The sequence below is a fragment of the Choloepus didactylus genome, chromosome 1, assembly GCF_015220235.1.
Source record: "Choloepus didactylus isolate mChoDid1 chromosome 1, mChoDid1.pri, whole genome shotgun sequence".
Taxonomy (NCBI): Eukaryota; Metazoa; Chordata; class Mammalia; order Pilosa; family Megalonychidae; genus Choloepus; species Choloepus didactylus.
The window spans coordinates 123,977,775-124,004,072 of NC_051307.1; the positions used below are offsets into that span (position 1 = coordinate 123,977,775).

At 36.6% G+C, this 26,298-nt stretch overlaps 2 protein-coding genes and 1 non-coding gene across 4 annotated transcripts; 1 reads left to right on the plus strand and 2 right to left on the minus strand.

Moving 5' to 3' along the window:
* Positions 1–6,110: 6,110 nt before the first annotated feature.
* MYNN (myoneurin) lies at positions 6,111–19,644 on the minus strand. Of its 2 annotated transcripts, XM_037841139.1 has the most exons (8): positions 19,044–19,642; positions 17,926–18,222; positions 13,310–14,103; positions 12,364–12,523; positions 10,307–10,485; positions 9,310–9,393; positions 8,175–8,261; positions 6,111–6,472 (listed from the first exon to the last, which is right to left on the minus strand). In XM_037841139.1, the coding sequence occupies exons 1-8, from the start codon at positions 19,160–19,162 to the stop codon at positions 6,210–6,212; spliced, it is 1,983 nt and encodes a 660-aa protein (XP_037697067.1). In that variant the 5' UTR covers positions 19,163–19,642; the 3' UTR covers positions 6,111–6,209. The 2 variants fall into 2 exon arrangements, with proteins under 2 accessions (XP_037697067.1, XP_037697076.1); XM_037841148.1 differs by lacking the exon at positions 9,310–9,393 and having other exon boundaries at positions 19,044–19,644.
* A 753-nt stretch (positions 19,645–20,397) lies between these two features.
* On the minus strand, positions 20,398–20,470 carry TRNAV-AAC. The gene has a single exon. It is a non-coding gene; the product is annotated as a tRNA-Val (tRNA).
* Positions 20,471–21,713: 1,243 nt separating this feature from the next.
* Positions 21,714–25,392, plus strand: ACTRT3 (actin related protein T3). Its single transcript, XM_037827099.1, has 2 exons — positions 21,714–22,108; positions 23,139–25,392. The coding sequence occupies exons 1-2, from the start codon at positions 21,909–21,911 to the stop codon at positions 24,055–24,057; spliced, it is 1,119 nt and encodes a 372-aa protein (XP_037683027.1). The 5' UTR covers positions 21,714–21,908; the 3' UTR covers positions 24,058–25,392.
* Positions 25,393–26,298: the final 906 nt, after the last annotated feature.

Below are 26,298 nucleotides of genomic sequence, written 5' to 3' on the forward strand. Positions count from 1 at the left end.
GTAAGGTCAGTTTGTTAAACTATGGACCCTAAATCAGCATTTCTAAAATGTGTAGAGCACCATTTGTATCAAAATCACCTGGGGCAAATGTTAAAAATACAGATTCTTAGATCTATTGAATAAAAATCTCAGGATAGTCTGGGATCTGCATTTTTAACAACCCAGGTTATCCTTAGTCTCTTAAGTTTGAGAACCAATGTTCTGATTTCCTCACTCTTCCAATTAATTTTTTATACACTTTAGTGAAAGTATAGCAGTCATACAGAAAAGCACACAAATCTTAATGAACAGCCTTATGAATTATCATAAAGCTAACACAGTTGGGTTAATCATGACTCAGGGTAAAGAGAGTAAATGCCACCAACTTCCCTGAAGCTCCCAACCCTCCTCCAATAGGCAACCACTATCCCGACTTGAATGTTATATAAATGGAGTCAGACAGTTTGTACTCTTTTTGTGTCAGATTCTTTTGATCATCATTATATATTAGTGTGATTCATTCTTTTTAATGTAGCAGTAGTTCATTTTTCATTATTTGAAGTATTCCAGTATATGTGAGTGGGTAGTGGAGGAGTCTAAAGGATTCTGGAAAGAGTCTCTTAGTCTACGACACAGTCACATCAAACAAAACTTGAGCAATGTGGATTACAGAAAGGGAAGGCTTAAAGGTTTGCTTTCCCAGGCTACTCTGTTACTGTGTACTAAGAAAAAGACCCACAAGTTCCCATATTCTGCCAAGGGAAGGCTCAGAAAGTAGCTGAGTTGAAAGCAAGTAGGCTTGCCTTGAGCTGCAGTGGAGTGGCACGCGGTAAACCTGCAACAGATTTACCTACGTTGGACTGCCAGAGAGAGGTGCATGTGACAGAGGATCAGAAAGTTCTCTACACCCAAGAAAACTGAGGTGAGGCCAGTGCAGCCAAGAATTACTAGGCGTTGACTAGGCTAGGAGAGATCTGATCATATATTTTACAAATTGTTGCCACTGCAGCAGAGGTCAATAGGATATCCAGAGAATGGAAGGGCTAAAGTCCCTGTCTTCCCATGCCATTATGTCATGTAAATCCCCTCCTCCATACACCTGAACACCATTTTAGAGTAAAGACAAAGGGTGAAAATAAGAGCAATTTTTTCCAAAAGATTAAGCATTAACTAAAGGGGATAAATTATATCCCCTTTATATCACACTAGGTTTTAAACTGGTTAAGACTAATAATTTTCTCCTGGTTGGGTGGAGACTTAAGAGAAAAAGACAGATGTTTTTCCTCTGCACATCTGAATTGTAAATTTGCTACCATATCATATATGTGTCCTCCCGTTTTCCTCTTAGCAATCATCCTTTATCACACAACTCAAAAATAGCCTCATTTACAGTGTGCAGATCATATTATGCCCATCAATTTAGTGTTTCAAATCTGAAAGCAAAAAAGCAAGAAATATAGGGGTTTATACATTTTAGATATTTGAGAAAATAGTGATCTTGTTCATTACTATCTACTATTCAAACCATATCACTCTTGCTTCTACTCCCACTATTATACTGCAACAACCTTCCAAAGGACCATCAATCAAGCTCATTACCTAACCCAGTTCTGTCTTTGATTCACAACCTCTTGAATTTTTCTGTACCAGGTACTACCACTACAAAGTCAACTTTGTCTTTGACACTTACATTACCCTGATTTTCTTTGTTATCACTTCCCATCTCCTTGTGTTGTGCTAATCCTTTAAATGCATTTCCTTCAAGATTCTGTCATCTGTTCTTCTGCACCACCTCCCAGGGCCATCTTGATCATTTCTAACACAATAATTATTAGCCATATGCAGATGGCTCCAAGATCTCTATCTCTAGCTTTCTAACTTCTTCCAAGTGTCAGGCTCCATTTCCAACTACTGTTGGACAATTTCACAAGGTATCTCACCACCAGTCAAATTAAGCACATCCTAAATAAGCTTCCCTCCCACAAATCTGCCCCTTAACTTACCTTCCTTATCACAGTTAATGGTGTCACCATCTTTTCATTCACCAAAGCTTGAACCTCAGGCATTTAAGGTGGGGCTGTTTTATTTCAAGTAACAAACTGGCTCAAGCCTGATCAAGAAAAAGCGAATTACTGTAAGGATGCAACAGGTAAATATCACTAGCATCCAGGGACAGGAAATAAAGCACAGCCGTGCTCCCTCAATACTGGGACTGCAAAGCCAGAAACAAAGGCCATTCCCATTTCCTATCTCCTATAAGCCCTCAGTCTTTTGGCTCTGCAAATCTGCTTCATTCCCTTGCTGTGCACTATAAAACAGCTCTCTGCTTATTCATCATTTCCTTTAGACTTTAGCTTGGTTCAATGACATTAGGCCAGTTCTAAATGATCTTTTCATTTACCTGATAATTTCTGAATTTTGTAGTTCAACGTTTTGAGAAAGAATCTGACCAGCTCAGTCCTGTGTAATAATTGTTTCTCCCTGGTAAGGTATCCAGTCAGCTGTGGTAGCAAGTATGGAATCGTGTGTTACAAATTTGGCTATCTAATCCCTGCCCTTCAGCAATCAGCTGTGATTGAGGGTTTGAGATATTGGGTCATAAACTTGGCTATCTAACCCCAGCCATTCAGCACAGGCTATAAGTGGAGGACTATTTCAAATACAACCATGTAGACATAGTGAGGATGTCTTTGACTCTTATCTCCTCTCCATTTCATACTCTCTCCATTCTGCCTATCTTACTCCCCAGTCAGTTGTGTGCAAATTCCTCCCATCAGCAATCTCCTCTTGTATGCCTATCAAGGTGAGAAATGGCTGCTCAGCATTTTCTTTCTTGCCTTCCTGAACAATAACACTTGTTTTATTACTAATTATATTCATGCTTTCCCATTTGACTATACACTTAAGGGTGGAGTTTATTCATCTGTGTAGCTTATGTATTCTGATGTCAGTATTTTTTCCAACATTTGGAATAATGACTAGATCCTTTTATCCAAAAATGTGTTCATATCCATGTTTATTTTAGTGTATTCTTGAAATTAAATACCCTATTTCTGATAGGTTACTGTGTTTACATGATAATATCTAATTCCTTAAACAAATATACCAAACCTCTCTTGAATGATTGGGGCAGGGGTTGCAAAGAACAGCACAGACCATTATCATTGTCACAAGAAATGAATGCTCCCATAACTAAACCTCAGTATTGTTCATAAATAATGAATGAAAATGTACAATATAAAGAAACTGCATTAAAATATGATTTCATTCTACTTGTTCTGAAGACTCAAAATATTTGAGTAAAAGATGGAAAGTTATATCAAGAGATTCATCTTTAACTGTTTCCCAAAGATGGAACATTAAAAAATGTTTAGACTAATAGTTCTTAATATTTGGTATAAATTAAAATCACCTGTGGGGGTTTTCCAGTATATATATGCCCTAGAGATTGTCTTATCCAATAGGTCTAAGTGGACCGGGCTAAATACCATTATTTTTTTTAAATGTTTATGATCTGCATCTAATGTTAAAATGATTAGCTTATTTTAAAAAACAAATCCATGTACATTGTCTTTATAGAAGTACACTTCAACTACTTTCATTTGCACAATTTTTTTAGAACTGAAATATACAAAGAAGCATTAAATTCTGTTGCAGTGGAACTGACAGAACTTTTTTTTCTTTGAAAAAATAAAAGTTTTCTAAAATTTGTCTATAAAAATCCTGTAAAATTAAACCTAAAACAAATACCATTTTAAAATGGCAAAAAATCACTTATATACAATCTAAGATTTCTTTTTTAAAAGTCTGAAACCTAACATTATAGTAGGAATAATCTAATACAAATACAAAAAAATTAAATTCATTTATAAAATAATTCAATTCTCAGTAAGATCTTCGGCATTCTTAAGAAAAACTTTCAACCAACTTTGTAATACATTTAAATAATTAAGAATAGAACTTTCTCAAAATACTACATTGCAATAAATGCATTTAGTGAGAGATGGACTTAAGTGAAATGATAATTATGAGTGTCAGAATGATACCAGATACAAACAAAATATACACATATTATGTAAAGAATAGCATAGCCTCATGAGAAGAATAACAAGAAGGGATAATTGGTCCTCAAGCTTTCTTTATGAGTCATCGTAGAATAGCAAAACCTCAAGCCATGTCAATTTAAAATGAAGTTATTTTAGTAAGAAGCAGATAACATGACGAAAAAAGCACAGAGCCTAAGCCACTCTAATCTATCAAATAATAATAATAGTAATAATAAATTTGAGGACTAATCTATGGAAAGGCAAAATGCTAATTATCACTATATTAGAGCAAATTTGGTAACTACTGTCCTCATAGAATTATGACATCACTGTAACAGTTTTAAGAAAGAAATTTTGTTTTGTTAGATGCTTGGATTAATGAAGATGTGGATTAAACATAACATCGCCATTTCAGCAGATTTCTTAAAAAGGCTATCTTTTAAGGTTCTTTAATTTCTTTACATCCAATAGATTCCTACTGAATTTAAACCAGAATAGTTTAGTTGAGCATTTTATACCTTTATAAATTGTATTTAACCCAGTAGAATTAGATTAATAAACATTAGATTTCTTAGATAAATAAATATTAAGTGATATATATTATACAAAGGCAGTATTTCAAACTCCTTATTCAGTTAAATTAATTCCACTAGTGGCAATTTATTGTGAAAATGCCAAATGTGCTATGAAACGGTGATGATTCTCTACAGTTTACAAGAATTTAGTTGTATTATGTCCTCTAATTGGTTCCTATGACTTGGACCCCAAACAGAGAAAAATTACAATTAAAAAAAAATCAATACTGATGGAAAATACATAAACTTTATTACAGGTATAGTTTAAAACCAGAGAACAAATAAGCCACAACTAATGCATGGCAGAAATAATGTCACCATGGTGTTTGATCAGTAATATAGGAATTGATTTTATGAGACTGATAATTTAATGTCCAATGATCAGGCAGTGAAATAAATCAATGAATGGGAAAAATGGAATGGGGAAGGATGGTAGTAAATACTAGGATAATACTGATTTTCTACATTCATTAGGAAGAAAAAGGATCACTGTGAAACTATGACATCAACCAAATGCTGTATTTAATTCATAAAATTTTAAAACCCAAAGCTTATAGAAAATTCAAATATAAAGTGTTTAATAAACTGGCCTTTTAACAGCCCAAAATGGTTACTTATAATTGAAATTAATTTCTTACTCTTTATGTAATATAATGTATCAAATCCAGAAACCAGGTTTTAAGTTCATAGCTAGAAAGTTGTTTTTAGAATTTAATGTTCATTTCAAAAAGTGCATAACAGGCATGAGAGGCTTATCAAAAATTTTAAAAATACTCAGTATATTTTCCTGATCTCCAGCAATTTGGAAACTCATTAAAACATAAAACAAATTGAATCAAATTTTGAAACTTTTGAGAGCATAAAACCACCAAATAAATATTTAAAATTCATTTTGAAGACATAGCATCAAGTAACTCAAACCAAAAGTGCTGAACATTGATATTCTCTAGAATACTGAGTTCTAAATGAGTAAAATTTTATATACAGTTTTCTAGCTTGAGAGAAACTTTTTTTGTTCATTAGAAAAGTTACTCCTAACAGAATATATTAATAGAGAAATAGCACAATTCTTATTTAGTACCTAAATTTTCTTAGGTAGAAATATGAAATTTTATTCCACTCCCCCACCCCCATCCCCAGCCCAGTTTATGTACTGAACTATGGGGCTTATAAACAACTACACTCTGGGCTGACACTATCATAGATTTTGCTTAAATTCTGAGGGGAGAAAAATTAAAATCCTACAGGTCAAAACTAAACATAAACTGACAGATTCTACTTCAATAAATGAAGAGCCATTCAAAAATGCAAAATAAAAATCAAACTAAGGCCTCTTTAAAAGAAAATAAAAATTATCCACCCAAAATAATTCTACCATAGTACAATCCATTCCCAAAAAAGCTGAGTGTATAGGTTAGACATAAAAGCTCAAAATCAAAACAAGCATTGCACAGCTATGATGTGGCATTAGGTGCTTTTACTTCAGTGAATGAAAAATAATGGTCACAACTCAAATGAATGGTAATTTAATATGAATATATTCACCTTACCAGAGATGTTTTACGTTTACTATCAGAGATGACTTAACAATTTCATATTCCTCACAAAGTCAGTATAACTGTTGTAAAAAAATCAGCTGTGGATCTGAATACCCATTCACAGATGACCTTAACAATGTATCTGATGTAGGAGACTGATTCTCTGTCACAGGCAGAAGCATGTGGTGGTCCTCAGTTCCAAGTGGAAGAGCTAGTGGTAAAGTCATATCAGAAGGTTTCACATCCATAGTTTCTGATAAAGGACTTTTCTGTATGGACTCTTGTTCACTCAGAGTATGATCCTCTACACTAGAATCTAGAATTTTATCTGCACCTGAAGTATAAAGGAGAAAAAATTTACACTATTTTTAAAAAACAAGATACACCAAAAACCCTGCCAAATACTTACTGTTCCCAGAATTTGCATTCTAACCTCTACACCTTTATTCACACTATTTCTCTTTTGCTGATTTGCTTTTCTCATTATCTATACAAATCCATTCTGGCCCTCAAGGACAGATTGAAACACCAGCTCCATTATAAAAATGGACTTAATCATTCTAGACCAAGGTGTGCTGCATTTAATAGATTTTATTACTCATTTGTCAGTTTTTCATATACTGCCTTGTGACATCTCTTTTACTGCTATTTAACATTTTACTCATGTATGCCTTGAATCCTCAACTTGATTGTAAATTCCTTGAGGGTAAATGTCAAGTTATAATTCTAAAATTCTTTCAAAGTGCCTAACAGAGCTATATATATAATTACTCTATTTGATCTTTGAATTATTAATGAGTAGTCCATAATATTCTGTGAGTTCAAGTTTGGAAATATGGCACTTTCATATATTTTCACAGGTGAGAAATTCTGCTCTACTCAAGGGAATAATTGTCACATTGACTAAAGATGCATTTTTGCCTTCATGCTTTCCAACAGCTTTAAAATGCCTTTGTCACTCCAAAGTGTTGACATGATTTCAATCTCACTATTCTAGTTAGACAAAACTGTATATTTGCTTTTATAAAATTCTCTGTATTCTTACCAGACTGTGCTACAGTTTGACCTGCCAAGAATACAGCTTATCCTTTTGAGCTTAACAACTCTTCATAATGTTCTCTCTGCCTGGAATGAACCCTCCTTTTACCACCTCCATCCTCTGAACTCTTCTCCACACCTCAAGTACCTTCTAAAATTAAGTCTTTTCCAATATTCACCTCAGGAGTAATTAATCTTTTCATCAGCACATTTGTGCCTCCATTATGCCAATGCTGTAATTACAGTTATTAACTTATCCGGTTGCCAACACCAGGTTGTAAGATCTTTGAGGGCAAGGACTATCCCTTGTTCAACCTTATGTTTCCTGCACAAGTTACGTGTACTCTATAGATATTTGATAATTGTTTGCTGAATTAATGACTCACTGCTGTTTTCAGATGTTTCTAACTTAATCCTTATGGGCAGCCTTTTACACACTAAAGGGGCCTAATTTTTTTTTGTTTTTCTAATCATCATAGAACAGAATGGTAAGCACAGTGAAACTTTTGAGGCTTCATTTTAAACATGAGCCTTAAAATTTTGTAGTCTGGCTTTCCATTTTTATATGGTATAACAATTTGGGGCTACCTGTTTCCAATTTCCTCTTACATATTTCTGGGCTGGTGTTCATGATGCTCCTTTCATCACAATAACTACAGTGAATCCTGGGGTGCCCAGACTCTATTATGGGAAACAGTGATACACACCTTGCTTATATATTCATTCATTCCTAAAATGGTTCACAAATCAAGATTTTGAAGAGGGCAATATTTTAAGTATTATTAGGAGCTCAATATGAAAAGAAATCTAGAATTGAAGTTGTTTGCAAATTATAAAGCTCCTTTCCTCATATATGTCTCTCTAGTTTATTGAAATAGATACCTGGTTTTAACTGTTATAATGAGCACCTTAACCATAATAGTTTAAGAAATAGCATACTCTTTAAATATAAGAGCACTAAATTAAAAAACAAAACAAAACAAAAAACAAGCATTTACCAGAATGGACTTTCGTTTTGTGCTTTTTTAAATTTTTAATATCTGTGTACGAATTTCCACATAATTCACAGATAAATGGTCTTTCTCCTGAAAAACAAGTTAAAAAGTTTAAACCTCAATATTTAAAAAATTTCTAGCCAAGGCAAAAATATCAGTGTTTATGACCACAAAGCAGAATTATAATACTGTTTAAATTTGGCTTCAAATTACCATTTTAATCACTTGCTTCTAAAATAGTGAAATGAAAAACTATTAGGAATTCCTTTATTTTATACAGAGATCCCTATTTCGGGGAAAATTAAGCATTTTCCTAACAGAAATGTGTTTGCAAACTAAAAAAAAAATAACTTCCTATTTTACTTCTATCACACATTCAGTGAGCGCCAACTATATGCCAGACCTGGCTAGAGAAATGTAGCTAGGGGTTAAAAAAAAACGTAATTATGTTTTTTTGTTCTCACAAAATACTGATAGAATAAAATGCTACAAAATTGTAATTATTTTGAAGAATTTTTCAGGGCTTTATACTGTGAACTAAGGAATATGAGAATACAGAATTTTCCAGTAAATTGAGTAAACCTCTACTAGGTGCTCAAACTATTCTAAATATAAATTATAAGGAATAATTTTTAAAAAGAGAAAGAACATTACATTTTAAAGGTGGGGTTTTCCTTTTTTTTGGTATTCTTTTTACATTTAGTATTCTCTTCATACTACTTACAGACTACTTTTTAGTAATAATAATAAACACATTAATATTAAAATGTATTCATAAAGCTTGCAAACTAAACACTATTTAATAAGAAAATCTGATGTTATCTTGGTATTATCTATTTCTTTTCATTTCTTGGTATATATGTACAATTTATTCCAAATCATTAACAAATACTGATTATCTGTCATATTTGTTGGAAAATCTACACAATTCTTGACCAAACTTAATTCACACCCCCAACAACTAAAAGAACAAAATAAGCAAGTAAAAAGTTGATATTTAATACTTAAATACATTAAAATATTGCTATAGGTAGAGCATGACTAAGTGCCATATAGTCCATAATGGTTTAAAAGTCAAGGTTTACATAAAAAGAAATTAGAGAGAACAAAAAATAATACATTCTCCCTAAACACAGACCTGTATGGGATCGAAAGTGTTTGCTGAGCTCTCCTGAGGAAATAAAACTTTTCCCACAAATACCACATATGTATGGTTTTTCACCTAGACAGAAAATAAAAGATAGCGAAGTGGTGTACTATACCAATATAATATTTATCAATTACAAATGATCTCAAGTAAGCTGTTCTAAAATATTATTTAAATTAAAACCTCTTTATATTGTATGTTAGAGGTATTTTCAGTGATCTAACAAATGAATATTAATTATTCTATACTGTTCATGTAACCTGATGCTTTCCATATAATAAAACTTTATTTCTATAAATACTTTTCTAGTAAAAATGAGTTGAGCAAGGAGTTTGATTTTTGCATGATTAAAAAAATGCACATTCATCAATCCATATTTCAGCTCTTGCTACCTACTATATTAAAGGGGAATCAAAGCATTTAGGAAAGATTCTATTAAAAAGTATATCCTATAAAAACTGAACTTTATATGAATTTTTAAAATAGATTCTATTTGATTCAAAACTGATACTTTGCTTTTGAAATACTGGTTTATATATTTATATTGAGTCTTCTCAAATTAAATCTCAGAATGTCTATTGTAGGAAAGAAGTTATAAAATTAATGTTCTAAATCAAAACTACCCTCACCCCTTAATTTCATTCCACAGTTTTAACCAAAGGAAATAAAGCTCAAGAGTCTAAGGAACATTCTAAAGTCATTAAATGTCTCAACTCAAGTAAATATATTGTCAAAATTATCTCACTGATTTTAATGCATATAAGTTACATAAAAAATTTCACCCACCTTGTGTTATTCTAAAAAATAAGTTAGCTTTAATATCTAATATTTATATGACAATCACAAATATAGAGTTTCTAGAAGTATAAGCACAGCTATACAACCACAAAGCCTATAGTCTATTTTCTACAAAGACCTACTTTCTTTTTCTTTTTCTTTTATCTATAACAACTTTCCTTCTTTTAAGCAGTTTGTGTTGAACTCTTACCTGTGTGTTTTCGAGAATGAGTGATAAGAGAACTAGAGACAGCAAATGCCTTCCCACAGGTATCACACACATAAGGCTTTTCTCCAGTATGCCTACGAACATGATAGGTCAGTGTGCTGGCTTGGGCAAACCTCTGTCCACATCTATCACAGACATATGGCTTCTCTCCACTATGCTTCCTATTAGTTAAACAAATAGTAGGTTACATGCTGGTAAGTAAAACAATTTGGGGGTCAATCTATAGAGATAGGCATTTTTAGTATAATTTTTCATAGAGTATTTTATTTCATCATAGATGAAATATACATTTAGAATTGGCAGCTGTTACATTGTTGTTCACTGTTCTGAGAGGAATTAAAAAAATTTTCTATCACCTTTATAAGGTTGTCAAGTGAGTCATTAATACTACCCAGCAATTATTCTTGCTAATCCTTTCATTCTCCCACTCTCTGATGATCTTTCCTCAAACCTCCAGCACCTCATCCTTCCTCACTCTCAGCTGATGTCCTTGCTTCCTACCTCAAGAAGAAAAATTTAAGCAACCAGAAGAAAATCTCCACCATCACAACTATCCACTTATTGGCATCTGTACCTATATTGTTTATTTTCCCTCTTGTTAATTATACTATGATGATGATAGTTCATCTGAATCCAACTACTTCCATTTGTACACTAGAGATCCTATCCCCACCTTGCCAACACAATGGTATCACTCCTGCAATTTACCCTAATCTACATTATCCATTTTTCCCACCCCACTGGATCATAGCATACAAATATATGCTATGATCTTTTCTTAAAGAAAAAAAACAAAAGACCCTTGACCCTACTTGCTCCTCCACTTCTTTGCTCCCCTTTATCAAAAACTCCTTCAGTCTCCAACTGTTCTACTTCCACTTCTTCTTACACCCATTCTAATCAGGTTTTTATTTCTACCCCTCTAACACTGCTTTTGTCAAGAGCAGTGCTGAACTCCCACTATGTTAAATCCAGTGATCAATTCTCAGTCCTCATCTCCCTATCAGCAGAATTTCACACAGGTGATCACTGCCTTCTGGAATCTTTTTTCCTTCACTTGGATTCCAGGATAGGTCACTCTCCTGATTTTCTTCCTATTCTGGCTGCTCCTTTCCAGTTGCTTCTGCTGGTTCTCCTCCATCTCTTAGAACTCCTAAGGTTAGAATGTCTCAGTCCTTTGATCTCTTTTCTATTCATATTCACTCTGTTAATGAACTCATCCAGTGTTGACTTTAAATACTATCTAATGTATATAACTCCCAAATGTATGTCTTCAGCTCAAACCACTCCCTTGAACTCCTGGCTTAGATAGTCAATTGTCTATTTTACACTGCCATTCAGATGTCTAACAGTCATCTCAAATTTAACATGTTCAGAACTGAACTCCTGATCTTTCCCTCTTAAATTGCTTAACCCACAAACCTCCACCTCAGTTAATGGCAACTCCATCTTTTCAGGTGCTCAGGACCAAAACATTGGAACCATCTTTGACTCTCTTTCTTTCATACCCAACATCCAATCTTTCAGCAAATGTTACTGGCTCTACCTTTAAAATATATTTAGAATCCAATTACTTTTTACCTCACTTCCTCCACTGCAACCACCCTGGCCTGAGCCACTATCACTCTCACTTGGATTTTATCTATAGCTTTTCCTAACTGGTCACCCTCTTCCCCTTCTTGTAATCCTAAAATCTCCTAATTATAGGAGCCAAAGTAAGCCTCTTAACATGCAAGCAAGATCACATCATTCCTCTCTTATCTCAAGAGTAAAAGCTTTATAATAGTTTAGAAAATCTTATACCATCTGGATGCCCTATTGCTGTTCTGATCTCATTTCCTAGTATTTTCCTCCCTTCTCGCTCACTCCCCTCCAGCCACCATGGCTTCCTTGTGGTTCCTTGAATATACTAAGAATATTCTGAGGTAGAACCACAATTAGAACTTTACTGTCCTGAATTTTAATTCAATACTCTATTCATAAGACTATGGTGAATGATGGACTAAAGGATCAAACCACATTTTTATTTTTATTTTTACCTTGCATGAATCTTGAGATTGCTAGAAGTTGCAAATTGTAAATTGCATACATCACATTTATAGGGTTTTTCCTCACCATGATGCATGCGACTATGGAAGACTAGCTGGCATTTCTGAGCAAATCCTTTATCACATAATTCACATTTGTATGGCTTCTCACCTAAAGGAACAAGTAAATAAAATATATATTTAGAAGGAAATATTCTGTTTTAGTTGCTTAAGCTATATAAGCTTTCAAGAATTCATCAATAGTACTGGTTTTGGGATTCAGAAATGTTAATTGCTAGAAGTAAACACAAATAGTTTTCTAGATCCACTATTGAAAACACCAATAGGATTAAAAGAAATTAGTGTTTCTCAATTCATAATGGTGAAAAGTAATCAATAAGAGAAATATATATTGCATTTTAAAAAGTACATATCCTAAGTGTATCAATGGGTGCTCACACTTTACCATCAGAAAAAGGACATGCAAAATAAAGGTAAATGTAGAGGCTGAGGAAAGAAAATATATCATTCTAAGAAACATGGTCAGAAGATGACAAAGTTTAAAAAGTATGTAGTAAATGTTTTGGCAGAATATCAGAACTGGACTGAATTGTGATTACTTTTTCTATCAGTTTTAATATCTTTATCTCTGTTAAATACTTAGAAGGTAGAACCAAGTTTATTATTTTAACTGTGAGGGAAATGTATATAGAGCTCATGCATTAGGATTTCTGGGCATCAGTTACAACAGAACAAGTAGCAGTTAAATACTTGTTACAATTACAAAGAAATTACAAAGAAATTTCAATAGTTGAACATGCTAAAATTTTTTTGAATACAAGAAGATACCAAATTTTGGTCACAAGCAGCCAAAATTTGCTATACTTATATGTTCTCTATAAAAAAAATTTTAATCATGGTATAAAAGCAATTATATCTCCCCACAAACCAGTCTCACCTGTATGAGTTCTTACATGTGTTTTCAACTGGTTACATTGAGTAAATGCCTTTCCACACAAGTGGCAGACATAAGGTTTGACTCCTTTATGTATTCTCATGTGCCTTCTCAAGCTGCTAGCTTCTGAAAACACTTTCCCACATGTGTTACACATTGGCTTGGCCTTGGAATACCTCTGATCCAGTTCTTCCCCAGAGCTCTCTAGCTCATAAGGATTCTTCACACTGGCTATATTAGACATCGAGTGTTCTTTCAGAGCACAATTTGGCTGTGATTTTCCCCGTTTCCGTTTTGTTGTGACAGTTTGCACAATATCTTGTGCTGGAAAAGTATTTTCTACAACTGATGTCAATTCAAGTTCTGAATTATCATTTCTTGGTGCAACTTGTTCTGTTCTGGGTGTAGATAATTTATTTGCATCTAGGAATAATTCAACAGATGCATTCTCTAAAATGTCACTGGGATATTGCACTGTTTTATTCTGCCCAGTTTTCTGGGAGTTGAAAGCCTTCTTCTTCTTTTTTGTTTGAGACGACTTCTTTGCGAAAGCTCCTTGTTTAGGATTTGCCTGAATTAAATCTGTAGAAACTTCTGATTTTTCCCGATTGTTGTAATCTCGTAGAGTAAGGAGACAAGTCTGTTGATTCAATTCAATGTTTCCAGTAATACTAGATATCTCTGTAGAAGAGGGACTAGCAATAAAAGCAAAATCTTCCATCTTTATTTTACATTTAGTGACCACCTCTTCCACTTTAAGATAGTCAGCAGCCTGATGAATTTCTTTAACATTCCAACTGTAAGGAAACAAGGCTAAATGACAATATTCTGATCAAGAAAAATTGTTTTGAAATAGAGCTGTACATATACTTCAACATCTTTTAAAGATCTATAATGAAACAGAATGCTGAAAAAGGCATAACTAATGAGAACAACAAATGTACAAAATTAATTCATTCAGAATAATATGTTCAGGTAAAAATCTCCCATTATACAGAACTAAAAAAGATGAAAAATAGTATCTATCCTTAAATACCTATGAAACACTACAGAAAAATAGTTAAATTTTCTGGCTGTTTTAACACTTGAAACATGAAAGTAGCTATTGGCAACTTACTGCTTTCTCCCATTCATCCAGAGGCCTCTTCAGATAGTAACCAACTTGTCTTGATTGGTAGGAGGAAGACTCTAACAGAAGTTGTTTACTACTTCCTTCCCCTGATTCATTGTGGGAGATTTTAATTGTGCTTCTCAAAGTCTACTATTCCTGTAAATCAGCCAGCAATCCTGTTAAAATTCAGTAGGTCTGTAGTGGGGCCTGAGATCGTGCATTTCAAATACACTCCCTGGAGATGTTGATGCTACTGCTCCATGGACCACACTGAGGAACAAGGTTTTCTGTGTGCTAAGCTCTCTAGCAATCCTCCTACTTTTTTTGTGAAACTGAGCCCAAGTCAGCTGGAGACAGACTGTCATAGTCAAGTTATGCAGAAAGACTTAAGTCTCCTTGTTCAACATCCCAGTCAATATTTACTGAGCAACTACCATGTGTGGTACTGTGAGGGGTATTAAGAAATACCAAATAGTCCCTGACCTTCAAAAGTTTAGAATGTAGTAAAAGGTTCCTCAATTAATCTAGTACTGGCTCTGGCATTACTGCCTAAATCAATTAAGGTAGTCACTATCTTTGGGGGCTCCAGTTTCCTTGGCTACAAAATCAGAGAAATAAGTTAGTATTAACACTAAAAATATGACCCTTTAGTTGAGGACACATACATACATATCCTCAAATAACCTTCCTACTTGCCTCCTTTTACATCTTCAGGAAAAAGAGCTCTTTCCCTTTTCCCTCTTCATTACATATACAAACCAAAAAAGGGGGTTTAATAATAGCTGATAACATTACTATAGTGCTGGTAGTAATATGTTTTTGTTTTTTAAGGAAAAAAGGCCTAAAATTTGAAATGAAATTAAAAATAACTAGTGTTATAAACCTCTAAAGGTCTTTGAATGTATCCTACAGCACCAACAAATCTCTATTTTCCTCATCATCTTCTAATTAAACCCACTTTTCCTCAAGTGCCAACTGTAAAAGTAAAAATTCCTTTTACTTAATTCAGCATTACAATGGCTTTTTTAAAATAGTCTTTTATTACAAACATAACTATTTTTCAGCTAATTACAAATTAAGTACACTTATGAGCTAGTTTGGAAACCTAACCACCACTTTAGTGAGTACTGTATTCTCTGGGAAAAGCTACCCTAAGTTCCCAAACATATGTCAAATAAACTTTTGGAACACAATCTGCAAATTGAGTCTTTTGCCCTAGATAAGAAAACATATATAGACCTTTGGCTATAATTTTGGAATATATGACGAGTGGTCTTTGTCAATAAGTCAAGTTTCTATTTGCAAAGAAATAGCACAAATGCCCCAAATATAAAAATAATCTTATTCAACTTTTATACAAAATGCTTCTGCATTACATAGCATCATCACCCTCCAAAAACAACTATTACATTCCTAAGCATTTTTATTGATTTTGTTACATAATCTATTACAAAGTGCAATAAATGAGACACACCAATTACAATGAAAACCAGATATACTCTACCACTTATTACACTTAGCTAAAACAGATCTCCTGATCCCAAACTATAATTGTATTTAGTGCACCAGAAAAATGAACCACCAAAGAGATAACAAAGGTCAGGTAGCTTTTAAGACCAATACAAGTTAGCATTAAGTCACACACAAACTGTTCACTACTGAAACAATATTCATACAAATTATTCATCTATTTCATAGACAGCCTATAGTCTTGGTCACAGTTAAGAAAACCAATCAGCATTTGTTTACCTCAATAACTGATCTGTTTTTGCTTACAAGCTAAGTTATAGTGCTTGCAAACTACTTACTTTCATTTTTTGAACAGTCTCAAAGATAATTTATATAGTGTCAGGTATATGGCTAAATGCTTTACATGATAAGCTCATTTAATTCGTAGGACATGCCTATGAAATCTATTATAATTCCCATTTTACATACAAATGAAGAATCAGACGTTCAAAGAAATAAAGAAACTTGTCCAAGATCACAGAGTACTGGAACTAAGATTTGACCTAAGCAATCTGCCTGTTAAGCCCCTTGAATTCTTTACTATTCTGCCTGTTTTCTTAATCACTAAGTTGTACAGCCTTTCTATTTTGGTATAAGTTTTCTGTTAGCCAGTTTTGGCTGGACTCAAACAATTAGCTCCCAGACCAGGAAGGCTATCTACCTAAAAACAATGAACAAAACATCTGGATCTTCTTCACATTAGTTTGTTGCATGAAGGCTCAAAGAAAGGTGTTCTGCAGTGTGTTCAAATCAATTCAATGAGATTTATTCTGGCATAATAATCAAATAAAGAGAAACCACTAAATTGAAGTCAGTCAGAATTCACTGGTTCTGTCATTACTCTATATTAAATATTCTAAATTCCCAGATCAGAGGCATCTGTATAGTCAACTATTAAGTAAATTTAAATAATTTGTCAAATGAGATTAATCTAAGACCCTGCTTTTTTCCTTTAAACAACTTATACAGAATTGACTCATGTAAAGATTTCATTATGCCAACATTATTTTTTAAAATTTCAAAATGGTATGAATGTTTTATTATTAAAAAGATTAAGTAGCAACCTGATTAGGGCTTTTTTTAAAAGTACATTTCCATGACAAAGTGCAAAGGGAGGGAAGGACTTTTGCTTAATGTAGAGATCTGGAAAAGTATGAAAGAATATAAAATAAAATGCTAATACTAGTTCAGGTTTTTTTGCTTTTTGCTTTGTTTTTTCTAATTTTTTTCCAAGAAATGTGGAATTGATGGTGGAGGGGAAATACAGCAGACAAAAATATAGGAAGAAAACTAATGTTCACTGGGAGGTGGGCCTTCAAATAAATTTTTATTTAATCTTCACAGGTGTTACTGCTATCTCATTTTTACTGATGGGGACACTGAGGCCCAGAGAGGGTGCATTATGCTCATGCTCAGACAAGACCTTATTCTCTTAAGCAGTGGTACAGCTAGCTTTACAGAAGTAGCAGGAGTCACTGCCCTTTACGCTCCAATGAAGCTATTTTCAAGAATCAAGATCAGGAAGAGTTCCTGTATGTTGCTATTTATGGCTGAAAATGAGAGCATGCTTAAATGAGCACAGTTCTTCCTTCCTTCTCCCTCTATACCTGCATCCTCATCCAAATCATTTTAGGAGGTAGGGGATAGACAGTTAGGGAAAGAAATAAGATCAAAAGTATATAAAGAACAAAAAGCAATGGGAAACTGGAACTCAGAATTCACTGTGTTTTATTTTCAAGTTTATATAACTAAAATCACACTTTGTTTGAACAGATAAATGAAATGTGTCAGAAACAAAGTTTTAATCTCATTATTTTTGTATTTACTTTGTCTTTCCCAAATCAATTATACTAACTTCTTTATTAAACAATACAAAAACTATGCACATCAATATTTGAAGACTTGGAGCTCAGTGACCGAATGGAGTAAATACAAATCTACTTGAACTCTAAAGCCTATTGGCTAACTTTAAAAACTGAAAATAAAATGTGTACTTTACCTGTCAAGGTTTAAGGTTCCTGTGTATATAAACTCCAACAGTTTCTGAAATCCTTCAGCCTTCACCTGACTTTGATCAAGAAAGACATTGTTCTCAGAAGTGTTTCTGTAGATCGCACCAAAATACTCACTAAATGAGGCAAGTACATTCCTGTGAGCTTTAAACTGGAATTCTCCAATCACTATGGTGCAGTCACAAAGAAAACCTGCTTCACGTTGTTTGTTCAGTCTCTCTAAAAGGTGCTCACAGTGGTGGGAATACTGCATTTTTATATCAGAATAGAATTTTACCCGTATTCTAAAAGACAAAAAGAAATAGTAAATCAGTAACCACAAGTTTTCATCAAATGTTTCACTCAAGCAAATGGTGAGTGAAAAACGGGACAGAACACATCGTTAAGAAAGTTCTCATTTTTATCCCCACAGAAATCCATATCAAACAGACATGGTTTAAAAGGCTAAAGGATAAGTGAGACTGTCTTTCTGTCTTACTGTTTCATCTTGCAACTAACAATCCTTTGGACACATCGAAAAATGTTGATGACTGAAAACACTTCCATAAGCTGAAAAAAACGAAAGCGCAAAATTTCACGCTTGCATCAAGTTGAACCCTCGAGTCTTTCAAGTTTAGTAGGTATACGATAAGAAAAAAATTAACAAACCACTAAGAAATTATTCCTTAGAGACAGATGATGAAAGGACACGGGACGGGTTTTGTAAATTGTTCTCAAATCACCGAAACCTGTTAGCTTCCGCGGTGCACACACAGTTAACCTAAAACCGGTGCACAGACGGCAGAAAAGGCGTGGGACGAAGGGTTGTCAAAGCGTCTGTCACTAGCCCCAAGGAGGCCACACCCCCTTCCCTCGCAGCAGAAGTGACAACCAAAGCGGGTCCCTCCCCGGCTTCTGTCGCCCTGCACTCGGCTCAGCTCCCACTACCGCGAATTCCCACAGCAGAGGTTGTGGCCAAGGCCACCACTGAAGCTGCTTCATTCAAGCTTTCTACATTAACACTTTCGCCCCGTCCCGCGCTCGAACGCCAAGGAGCCCGACCTCCGATAGCCCAGGGTCTGGAGAAAGTGGGGATGGCGGGCTGAGGGGTGAAGACCGAACTCACCTATAACAACCAAGGGGGTACAGTTTCTTCACTCTCTCTCCGCCATCTTGAGAGGACGTCACCGCGCCATGCTCCACCTCTCCCTTCTCCACCGCGGCGTCACGTCCGGCTCCGGGCATTCTATGTCAACGTAGGTGGGGAGCCGAGAGTGCAGGCCCAACTCCGGCCAGGGAGGGCAGCCAGGGAGGGAGGGGGAGGCTCCCAGAAATCCCACTCCCTAGCAGGCCAGGGATCCCAATAATCGGCTGGCGTCATGGATACGAGAACTAAGGACTCAATCACAGCGCCCCGCCATCCTCTTATTCTGAGCATTTTGGTCGGCCTTGGTTCTGAGCCCAGAAAGTACTGCCCTACACCGCGGGCCTCTTCCAGCAGTTGAATTGTGCACTGCATGCTGGGGCTTGTAGTTGCTTGTCTGCTCCACCATTCTTCCCTTCGGGGGCCCACGAGTGGAAACAGCTGTTTTGTGTACTCCTGGGCTCTCGTCCATAGGAGATTTTTGAGCTGATCACCATTTTACCTTTTGGTACTCGAAAGCTCTTGAACCCCTTGCTTTTTTTTTTTTTTTTTTTTTTTTTATTTGCATCGCCCAACTATAGCCCAGTTTCTAGGATACCTTACCTGGTGATAGTCTGAGATGCACCAAAGCCGGGCAAAGTAGCTGGGCACACTGGGCATGCGCAACCTTAGAGGAAGGTGGGTTTTATACCGGAAAGGGTTTTCCTCTTCTGGACAAGAAAAATTTTAATACAGTTGATTACACTGAATCCAAATTTTGTATGGTGAAAGAAAAAGATTTGAATTATCTCCATAATATACAGAGGGAACAGAAAAAGTAAGATAAGTCATGTTGAAATGTTAGGGCGGATTCATCCCGAGTAGCCACGGGCAACATAATTCTCAGAAAACCAAATCTGAGTTTCTTCTCATCTTCTAGGCTGTATATTCTTTTTTCAATATCGGATTGCACTTCGAAATCATTTAAAACCTAATCACTTCTTCCATGTGGCAAGGGTTAAAATAAAAACGTTTGGTGAAGGAATAAAATGATTTCCAAGCTGAAAGTTTTAGTTCCCAAAGTTCCATAAGTTGTTACCAAGGTTACGTGTTTTGAAAAGCCTGAGCTCCAAAAATAAAAACGTCTGGTGAAGGAATAAAATGATTTCCAAGCTGAAAGTTTTAGTTCCCAAAGTTCCATAAGTTGTTACCAAGGTTACGTGTTTTGAAAAGCCTGAGCTCCAAGCTGTAGATTTCAGTTCCCCGAGTTCCGTAAATTGTTGCCAAAGTTATGCGTTTTCAAAAGCCTTAGTGCGATTACTGCAGAATCCCGTTACAGATAAGCTAAGGAAAAAGTTGTTTCCGCCCGGTTTCGAACCGGGGACCTTTCGCGTGTTAGGCGAACGTGATAACCACTACACTACGGAAACTTAGTTACTGGCAACATTCAAAATATTCCTGATATGGATCTAACATACAGGTCACATGCCTTTAAATTTAAATAAACAACAGTAACTTTTAACAGAAAAAAAAAATTAGAAAAGGAAAAGTAATCACACACAATGCTGAAACTATTTCAAAAGTTTGAATTCGTGTGCACTGTTTCAAAGCCCCCTGGGAAACCAGACTCCCTATAGTTGGTCTTCCTTTGGGTACACCCCCTTCTTCTCCGAAAAAGCGTTTTATTACACAACCTTCCCCGCGCCGCGCTTATGAGAATCCGGGGCAAGTCGCGGAGGGGAAAGGAAGGCAGCACGCGTTTCCCCCAAGTCTCCGCCACCACCGCGTACACAGAACCAAGTCCCGCCGCTGTCAGAGAAGCGATACTTTTCAGTCTCTAGTGTAGGAACGTGTGAAGTTTTCGAATTTCCTCCTTTTGCTTCTTTAAACAATTAGAGGTTCTAATTTGTGTAGTTGTTTTAAAATCCTCTACAGGGTGTGCAAGGTGGAGGAGAAAAAAAAAAAATCAGACACCAAGATGCAGTTTCTGGAACGCAAAGTATTTGAATTTTTCTAAATTTAAAACATGACATAAGGAATCTCACTTTTTTTGCAAAGAAACAAGGACGCCCTCATGCCTAATAATCAAGACTATGGAATAGGAATGAGTTTCCAGATTACACCGGGTATTAACCGACAAGACTGCTAGAACAATGTGCGATGCTACCATTTGGGTTTTAATTGAATACATCTTTTTTAAAAACAAACAAACAAGCAAACAAAACCAGAGGAAAGAAACACAAACAAGAAAGAAAGCATGGCCGGTATACAAAAATGATAATAACAGTATTTAAAACCCATTTTAAATTCTAGCACTTTTCCCCCTTTTCTTTTTAGACATTGATGAGGGTTTCCGAAGCAAGGACAGTGCCTCCGCTCTTGCGACAACTTTCCTCTAACCATCCCCATCCCCTCCCAGTTTGAAGAGCGCATCTAGAGCTTCCCTCAGGTCTCAGACCATAATTCACGGGTTTTGGGAAATAAAACTGCGTTTGTGGCTTTTGGGGATGCTGGAGAAATGAATTCGTGAAAGACTACTTTGCATCTTTTCGGGTATTCCTGGATTCCCGGGGGAGCCCAGCGGACGCCAGCAGCCGTCGCGGGTAGTATTCCTGGGTGCGCGGGCGTCCAGCGAGCCGGCGGGACTCGCACTCTCCCAACCCTCACCCCCGCTAGCCGTGTGCAGCCCGTCGCGGCCATGCCGCCGCCTCTGTGACGCGGCGTTCTAGGCCATCGCACCCCGCACATCACTGAGGCCTTGTGACGCGGCCCAGGGTGCCGCGTCCGAGCACTTTGTGCCCTCGAGGTGCTGCCCAGAGCCTGGTCAGCTGGAGAGGCACGGAGACTGGAGGCGGTGGCGGCGGCAGCATGAACTTCTACCAGCTACCGGTGGTGATCGACAACGGTTCCGGAACGATCAAGGCGGGCCTGGCTGGGTGTCGGGAGCCGCAGTTTGTCTACCCGAATATTACCGGCCGCGTCAAGAATCAAACCTGGGCGGCCGAGGGCGTTCAGGAACTGTTCGTGGGCGACCAGGCCCAGGAAAGGCGAGGCTCGCTAGCCATCAGGTACCGCCTTTTCGGGCTCGGGGCGGACAGGGCCAGGCCAGAGGCTGGAGGCTGGGGGTCACGGCTGGGAAGGAGGGGGAGGGAGAGCTGGGATGAGGGGCGCAAGGGTTAAAGGTCAAAGAAGTGAGGGACAGGAAAGTCAGCCTGCGGGATTTATTGCAAATTCATGGGCTACAAATCTCCGAGAGCACCAAGCATCTAAAGAGTGAACATCACAGGCTCCCTGTATCTATACAAATGTCTGCAAACATATAAAAGTTGTCGCTCATAAAATCCAAGTTCGTTTAAAAATGTTAATTCATGGTACCTTTTGTCATTACGGTTATTTTCTTCATTTAATTGATAGTAAAACTGTATTTCTACGAAAGAGAGAAAGAGAGAGATGAGAAATAGGACGATATAGCAAATGTAACCAAATGTTAAAAGCTGGCAAATGTGGGTTATCTGGGTAGGGTTATATTGGAGTTCTCTGTATTGTTTTTGGATTATTTTTGGAACTTTCCTGTGAGTTTGAAATTATTTCAAAATAAAAAGTTAAAATAAAACAAAACAAATAAAACACCATATTGTGCAAAGTGGGATTTGAACCCAAGCAGTCTCTCCCTAGAACTGACTTAAGCATTACACTCCACAGCTTCACGGGGAAAAAACTCTTTCCTGATACCCTGAGCTTTCTTCACAGACAGGCCCATTCTTTCTTCTTTACATACACACACATTCACAGAAAAAGGTATATTAAATAGCAACAACAACAACAAAACACTATCTACTATTATGCTATTATGTGGGAATTCCCAACTTTTTTTTTTTAAAGTCACAAATGGTCTCCGAAATGGGAGAGAGCATGGAAAGCCACAAAAATTGCAGAGGAAGATAGTTGTGATAATTTTTGCTGACAGTTACCTTCCCTGAGAGGCTGTGGTAGTCACTATCTATGAGGAATACTGGTAATACATGTGAAAATTAACCTAGAGTAGAGGAGAGTAGAAACCTGAAAAATAAAAATTGCCTTTTATCACTTTCCCTACAGCTACCCAGTGGAACGTGGTCTCATCACTTCCTGGGCGGACATGGAAATCATGTGGAAGCATATCTATGGACATAATCTGAAGCTAAAGCCCTGTGATGGCCCAGTCTTGATTACAGAACCAGCACTGAACCCACTGGTCAACCGGCAACGGATCACTGAAGTGTTTTTTGAGCACCTGGAGGTTCCTGCCTTCTATATGTCTATCCAGGGTGTGCTGGCACTATTTGCTGCTGGCTTCACTACTGGCTTTGTGCTGAATTCAGGTGCTGGGGTTACCCAATGTGTGCCCATCTTTGACGGGTACTGTCTGCCTCATGGTGTCCAGCAGCTAGATCTGGCAGGCCTTGACCTCACCAACTACCTCACGATGCTGTTGAAGGACCATGGTATCATGTTGCTTAGTGCTCCAGACAAAAAGACTGTCACAGACATTAAGGAAACCTCTTGTTATGTGGCAATGAACTATGAAGAGGAAATGGCCAAGAAAACTGATCTTCTGGAGAAAGTTTACATACTGCCTGATGGGAAGACAATCAAACTCCATGACCAGCTCTTTCATTGTCCAGAGGCCCTCTTTTCTCCGCATCTCATTAACCTTGAAGGCCCTGGTATTGATAAGATGTGCTTCAGCAGCATAATGAAATGTGATATTGATCTGAGGAATTCCTTCTTCTCCAATATTATCCTTTCTGGGGGATCAACCTCTTTCCCTGGTTTAGACAAACGGCTAGTTAAGGATATAGTAAAGATGGTGCCTGCCAACACCCCTGTGCAGGTTACAGCTCCCCCAGAAAGGAAAATATCAGTGTGGATGGGAGGTTCCATTCTTGCATCCCTATCTGCCTTCCAGGACTTGTGGATCACTGCTGCAGAATTTAAAGAAGTTGGACCTAACATAGTGCACCAAAGATGTTTCTGAAATACAGATAAAATGGATAGAGGAAAACAGTTTGAGTACATGTGACAAAGATAAAAGTTTGGCTATAATATGACTCTGGGCAACCAGAGAATATTTCCATTTTTGGGGTGTCTATGATGTCTCTGTTGCATTTCTATAATTGGGGAAAATTATGATAAAACAATCAAACAATAGATGTTTATTGAATAGAACCAAGTTAAATGCTAGGAAACACTATTTATGACCTTAGAGAGTTTACATTTCCCCTGGGGAGAGAGCAATTTGTGGTAAAATATGATACGTACCAGATGAGTACTGAAGTTTAGGGCAAGAAGGTTGCTGTGATAAGGAAAGATTTCATGGAGGAGGTATGCCATCATGGAGGAGTGGCTTTAGGATGGGTGGGAAAAATGAGGGCAAATATAATGGAATGAGCAAGGGCCTAGAGATGAGAATGGAAAAGAATATTTAGGTCATGCTTAATAGACTGATTGTGTTAAAACAGAGTTCATGGGGAACAGAGTAAACTATGACTAGGAAGGCAGATCAAGGCCAAGAAATAGAAGCTTGAAGTATTAAACGTTTTATAGGCGAAGGGGAACAACAAGATTTAAAAGCAAGAGACATAAGAAAAATATCTTAAGATGAAGGTGGTAGTTTGCATGATAAACTGAACTGGGAAGGGCCTGGAGAGATGATGATCAGTTAGGAAGCTATTAGTCAAGATATAAAGTAGTCAGGTTCCATAGTCAAGGTTATAGACAATGGGAAAAACTAACAAGACTTGGTGACTAATTAGATAAATATGAAGGGGAAAGAGTAGTCTGAAATGATGCGGGTAGCTGACAGAATGGTGGCAGTATTGACACATAACACAAAGTATTTAGTATCTGCTCTGTGTACCTTGCTAAGGGTGATGAGTGCTAAACCAGGAGTTAGATCCTGCCCTTAAGAAGCCATCGGGTTAGGAGAAGAGGTGATATTCATATCTAAATTACAATAACGCAAGGTAGAATGTTATTTCATATCTTAAAAGAAGTATAAAATGTTCTGGGAGTTCATAGAAAGGAAAATACCATTCGAGGAGCTCAAGGAAGACTTTCTGGTAGATTTGGCTTTGGGGCTGGGCCTGGGCCTGAATGACAACTGGAATTTAAACCAAATGGAGTGTCCTTCCCTGTGAATTGAGGAACATATGTAGGTTTAGGTCTAGCCCCTGCCACTTACCAGCTGTATTACTTTATGCAAGTTGTTTAAGCATTTTGAAGATGAATTTCCTCATCAGTAAAATGGGAATGCTAACTGCTGCTCTGTCTCATGGGTTGTTGTGAAGTTCAAGTGAAATAATGTTTCTAAAGGAACTTTTAAAGTATAATAAAATATGTTATATTTTAAGAATTATAGAATTTACATGCCAGTTCAGATGCCACTTCCTCAATGGAGTCAAGTGTTCTCCAGCACATTATATTATTTGTACTCTATTGATCACTTAATTCATGTAGCCTTAGCTTTCTCTCTTCACTAGATATGTTCTTAGAAGACAGGGACTTATAGCCTTTTCCTTTTCTTCTCTGTCCCCTTCCCTCATGTCTTGCATGGTGCCCTCCCAGTAGGTATATAGGCATATAGAATTGACTAGAAATACACTTCTTGCAAAGGGATCAGTTGGGCAAAGGCACAGCAATGTAAAAATGATGGGCACGTTCATGGAGCAGTAAGTAACTCAGTTTGGCCCAAACTGATCTCTTAGTTAATTGAGCAACCAGCCTGTAAGATTCTGGACAGATTCTAGTCTTCCTTGGGGTGATAGACAGATGATCTTCTTCAGGTAATCTAAGGAAATGGAAGAGAATGCTGTGAAAATCCCATTTTTATTTTTCCTATCCTTAACAATTACTTAACCTTACTTTTCCTCTCTCAGACTGAGGAGCCAATAGTGACAACGCCACAGAGTTCACCCAATTGAACAAGAGTTCCACTTTTTTTTTTTTGTGAGAAGTTGTGGGTTTACAGAAAAAGCATATGTAAAATACAAGGTTCCCATGTATCACCTGTTCAATTTGCTAATGCTGCCGTTATGCAAAATACCAGAAATAGACTGACTTTTATAAAGGGGGTTTATTTGGTTACAAATTTACAGTCTGAATGGCATGAAATGTCCAAATTAAGACATCAAAACAAGTATACCTTCAGTAAAGGAAGGCCAGTGGCATCCAGAAAAAATCTCTGTTAGCTGGGAAGGCAAGTGGCTGGCGTCTGCTG

What these genes read in the sequence shown, in the direction of transcription:
- ACTRT3 (XM_037827099.1), top strand. Translation starts at nt 21,909, where the DNA reads ATGAACTTCTACCAGCTACCGGTGGTGATCGACAACGGTTCCGGAACG. An exon ending in CGAGGCTCGCTAGCCATCAG is followed by an intron (nt 22,109 to 23,138) that starts GTACCGCCTTTT and finishes CTTTCCCTACAG; the next exon opens with CTACCCAGTGGAACGTGGTC.
- MYNN (XM_037841139.1), bottom strand. Translation starts at nt 19,162, where the DNA reads ATGCCCGGAGCCGGACGTGACGCCGCGGTGGAGAAGGGAGAGGTGGAG. An exon ending in TACCCCCTTGGTTGTTATAG is followed by an intron (nt 18,223 to 19,043) that starts GTGAGTTCGGTC and finishes TTTGTCTTTTAG; the next exon opens with AATACGGGTAAAATTCTATT. An exon ending in AATCTCAAGATTCATGCAAG is followed by an intron (nt 10,486 to 12,363) that starts GTAAAAATAAAA and finishes TTTAACTAATAG; the next exon opens with GAAGCATAGTGGAGAGAAGC.